This window comes from Pundamilia nyererei, unplaced genomic scaffold (genome assembly GCF_000239375.1).
Source record: "Pundamilia nyererei isolate P.nyererei 1_Seehausen unplaced genomic scaffold, PunNye1.0 scaffold00399, whole genome shotgun sequence".
NCBI classification, from domain to species: Eukaryota; Metazoa; Chordata; class Actinopteri; order Cichliformes; family Cichlidae; genus Pundamilia; species Pundamilia nyererei.
Genome location: NW_005187800.1, coordinates 210,174 through 214,303, shown reverse-complemented (window position 1 = coordinate 214,303; position 4,130 = coordinate 210,174). Strand labels below are relative to the sequence as shown.

General features: G+C 38.4%; 1 protein-coding gene across 1 annotated transcript in view; it reads left to right on the top strand.

Moving 5' to 3' along the window:
* The window catches only part of cacna1ba (calcium channel, voltage-dependent, N type, alpha 1B subunit, a), a 305,842-nt gene that overhangs the window by 103,002 nt on the left and 198,710 nt on the right, over window positions 1-4,130 (top strand). Inside the window, exon 12 of the mRNA XM_013915926.1 lies at window positions 2,179-2,385. Coding sequence (XP_013771380.1) covers window positions 2,179-2,385 — 207 coding nt within the window. The remainder of the gene's footprint in view (window positions 1-2,178; window positions 2,386-4,130) is intronic.

Genomic DNA, 4,130 nt, shown 5'->3' with positions numbered 1-4,130 from the left:
TGAAAGTTAGGCAGTTCTAGTCCTCCTTTATCCTTGGTCTTTTGTAGTGTTTTTAAGCTTATACGTGGGGGTTTATTTTTCCAAAGAAATCACCTCTCACTTCCACCTGCACTTTCAACTGGACCACGGCCAATCAGAGAGGTCCCACCCCTTACTATCTCTGATTGGTTTAGTCCACGATAGGGGCATAATGTGTGTCTGTTGTTGACCACAGGGAAGTTTGCAGATTTTTTTTTTTTTTTGCTACCCGAACAGTTGGTCGCACAGGTGCAACCAAATATTTTTTTTTAGTCGCACCACTGAAAAATTTGGTCGCATTTGCGACCAAATTGGTCGCACTCTAGAGCCCTGCATAAAAGGCAGACTCGCGCTCCGTGCCGAGCCTCCTGCCTTCTCCTCTCATTAGGAAAGGCGGAGTCTGCACGCTGCCGATTCCATAAGGAGTTTGCTGGGTCCATGACTGGTCGCGTCGTACTGTCATAAACTGGCTGTGTGGAGGCAGATGAGGACCTAAACGCAAAACTCACGGAGACAAAAAGCTGAACTCAAAATCACTGCTTTATTGCAGGCTTCACAAAGAAACAGAACTAAACTGGGAATGCTAACTGAGGACCGAGGGAACACAAAAAGGCACACATGTTCGGGGAGGAGACAGTCGCGACACTGAACTGAGGGAGACATGCACATAAAAGTCACAAGGGGAAATCAAATAAGGAACAACTTAACAGAGCAACACAGGAGCCATGGCCTAAATAAAGAACAAAATACAAAAATACATGAAAACTAAGAATGCTGGGCCAACATGGCCCAGGATCATGACAGGTCGGGTTTAAAATAGAACAGGAAATGATTATCCCACTAGTCTTCCTGTGCCAGTAATGAAATTCTAATGGAACCATTTTTCTCCTTTCCTTTTTTGTCCAGTCCCACTTGACATTTGGGCTTAATTTAAGTTACTGAAAGTTTAATATAGTAGAGGCTAAATAGGAACAAGAAAGAATTAAAAAAAAAAAAACAGAAGAAAACCATGAATCAATATATGAACATTACCTGATGCTGCTGAAAGTTACAGAGGTTTTATTAGAGACAAAGCTAAGCGCTTTGCAATTTGGCATAATTTGTAAAAATTTAAATTTCTTTGGTATTGAACAGCATGAATCATGCTTTCTCGTTGGAGGTCATTTTTGAACAAACAAGCACTGTGCACAACAGTAAATTGGTGTGTAATAAGCCTGGAAGCACAATAAGTAAGTGAATAATGCAGAAAATACAATTTTTTGATGGTAAATTGGCCTCTGAGTACACTGAGAGTGAGAGCGGTGGGGGATGTAAAAGCAAAAGTAAGAGGGAATTCATGACAATGTTTATCAAATGTAAAGCGTAGTTTTGATATTCTTTTGCTACTTGTTCAGTTACATTTGGTTGGAGAGGGACAAAACCTGCAGCTCCACTCCAGAATCTGTGAGATGTACTGTGAGATGGCGTTCAGCACTTGACGGCATGCCCGGTAAACTGGGATATGCTCTTTGTGTTTGCGTCTTTTTGTAGAATCCGTTTACCTGCTCTCATTTGCTGTTTTAGTTGTTTGAGGGTAAAAACTAGAATTAGTTTTGTAAGCTTTAACCTGAGATTCTGGTGTTTCTGCCAAAATACATTTGTGTTTAAAAATCAATTTAGGATTTAATCAATCGATATCACATTGCTCAAACTAAAATCAATTTGAATTGGGAAATCAATTTTTTAAACCCACCACTAGTGCGTACTAAAAGTTACATATTATTGGGTTTCAGTTTGATTTTTGGGATGTTTCTTAAATTAAAGAAATAAGACTGGATGATCTTTGAGAGGTGCTATTCAAAACAAACACTGGTCAAAAATAATACAATGCTTCCTAACAGCTGATTTGATGTTGTTAACCTTGGGCTAAGTGTAAAAGCAGACCTCCTTAGCTGTCTGGGCCAAATAAAGTAAAGATGAGGATAAATATAATGAGAAGTGCCAGGAATACTAAGCCAATTCTGTAATCTGTCTGTAAGAATGATCAGTCTTAATCTACTTTAAGATCCATGGCTCTAGCTGATTATAATCAAACATATCTTGATTTGGAAGGAGCACCTCATTTTTAGACGTGGTAACTTTATTGCAATTTTGTATCTTTTGCTCCAACTGCCCCCCCAGGGTCGCCATATGCTCGGGCAAGTGTGAAGAGCAAGAATGAGAGTTCATCTTACTTCAGGAGGAAAGAGAAGAGGATTCGCTTCACCATCCGGCGTCTGGTTAAATCCCAGAGCTTCTACTGGACAGTGTTATGTCTGGTTGGCCTAAATACACTGTGTGTAGCTATAGTACACTATGACCAGCCTGAGTGGCTTACCTATGCACTATGTAAGTATTCAACAGTTCTATACATTTTAAATAATTTTCTTGTAATCCTGTATGTTTTCATGGACCTGTACGTTTTCAAAATCAATTTTAACTATAGTTACTAGTTGCTTAATATTAAATGTATTTTAGCCATTACTTGATATAAAAAATTCTCATATCAGTGCATGGATGGCTTTATTATTTTATTTTGGCCATGATACAGCTTGAAACATGATAGTTGTCAAAATGGATTTCAAGTGATTCTCTACTCATTGTTGAGATGGAGCGCTTTTTAGCCAGTTAAACCACGAAGAGGACCATTATCAACAGTTGAAGCAGTATTTACATGAAAGTAACTGCAAGTGTGCCATTCAAAATGAAAACATAAATACTCATGCCACTCTTTACCACCTAAAGTAGATAGCTTACACCTGTTGGTTCCGTCTTACCAGTAATGTTATAACAAATCAATATTACAGTTGTGGTCAGATGTTTACATTCATTCGTTATGGGAATGAATGTCATGGTAATTTTGAGCCTTCAGTGATTTCTTTTAACTCTTAGTTCTTTCGCCTGGATGGAATTGTTGTACAACATACACATTTAATGACTTTAAAAAGCAAGAATTGGGTGCACAAGCTGGAATTTGGTTTAATTTTTTTAAAATCCACAGAATATGAAACCTATACATATAGGCTCAATATGTGCACACACTCACAAGTCTGTAATAAGTGGTGCTAAAGGTTGAACAATGTCTTTTAACTTGACACAGTAAACATCTATTAAATTGCCATTAATGATCTTGATTGACAAGAACCAGTATGTCTTTGATAGCATAAAAAGGATTTGTTTTAACTTGATTTTGCACTAATTGGACATTTAGTAAGAATAATGGGAGTCCAGGAAATAAGTGAAGAAATATGGTATCTAACCAGATTCCCTACTCTGGGTGGCTTTGCCTTGGCCTCTAGAATCCTGGAGTAGTTTTTTGACCAAGATATGTCCTTCAATGTACATACTGTAATAAACAATTATGTAGGACTGCTTTCTTCTTCAATATTTCTAAAATTAGAAACATCCTGTCTCAGAGTGATGCTGAAAACCCAGTTCATGAATTTCTTACTTCTAGAGCGGACTACTGTGATTTGTTACTACCAGGATGTCCTAAAAACTCCCTGCGAAGCCTTCAGTAACAAGAGTGTTGACAGGGACTAGAAAGAGAGAGCATATTTCTCCTCTATTGGCTTCTCTTCATTGGTTCTCTGTTAAATCCAGAATACAATTTAAAATTCTTCTCCTCACATAGAAGGTACTGTATAATCAGACGCCAGCAGGTCTTAAAGACCTTATAGTACAGTATCACCTCAACTGAGCACTTTGCTCTCAGTGTGCGGGCTTACTTGTAGTTCCTAGGATATTTAAAGGGAGAAGTAGAGGCAGAGTGTTCAGTTTTCAGGCCCCTGTTCTGTGGAATCAGAGTATTAAAGTGTACAGGGAGTGCAGAATTATTAGGCAAATTAGTATTTTGTCCACATCATCCTCTTCATGCATGTTGTCTTACTCCGAGGTGTATAGGCTCGAAAGCCTACTACCAATTAAGCATATTAGGCGATGTGCATCTCTGCAATGAGAAGGGGTACGGTCTAATGACATCAACACCCTATATCAAGTGTGCATAATTATTAGGCAACGTCCTTTCCTTTGGCAAAATGGGTCAAAAGAAGGACTTGACAGGCTCAGAAAAGTCAAAAATAGTGAGATATCTT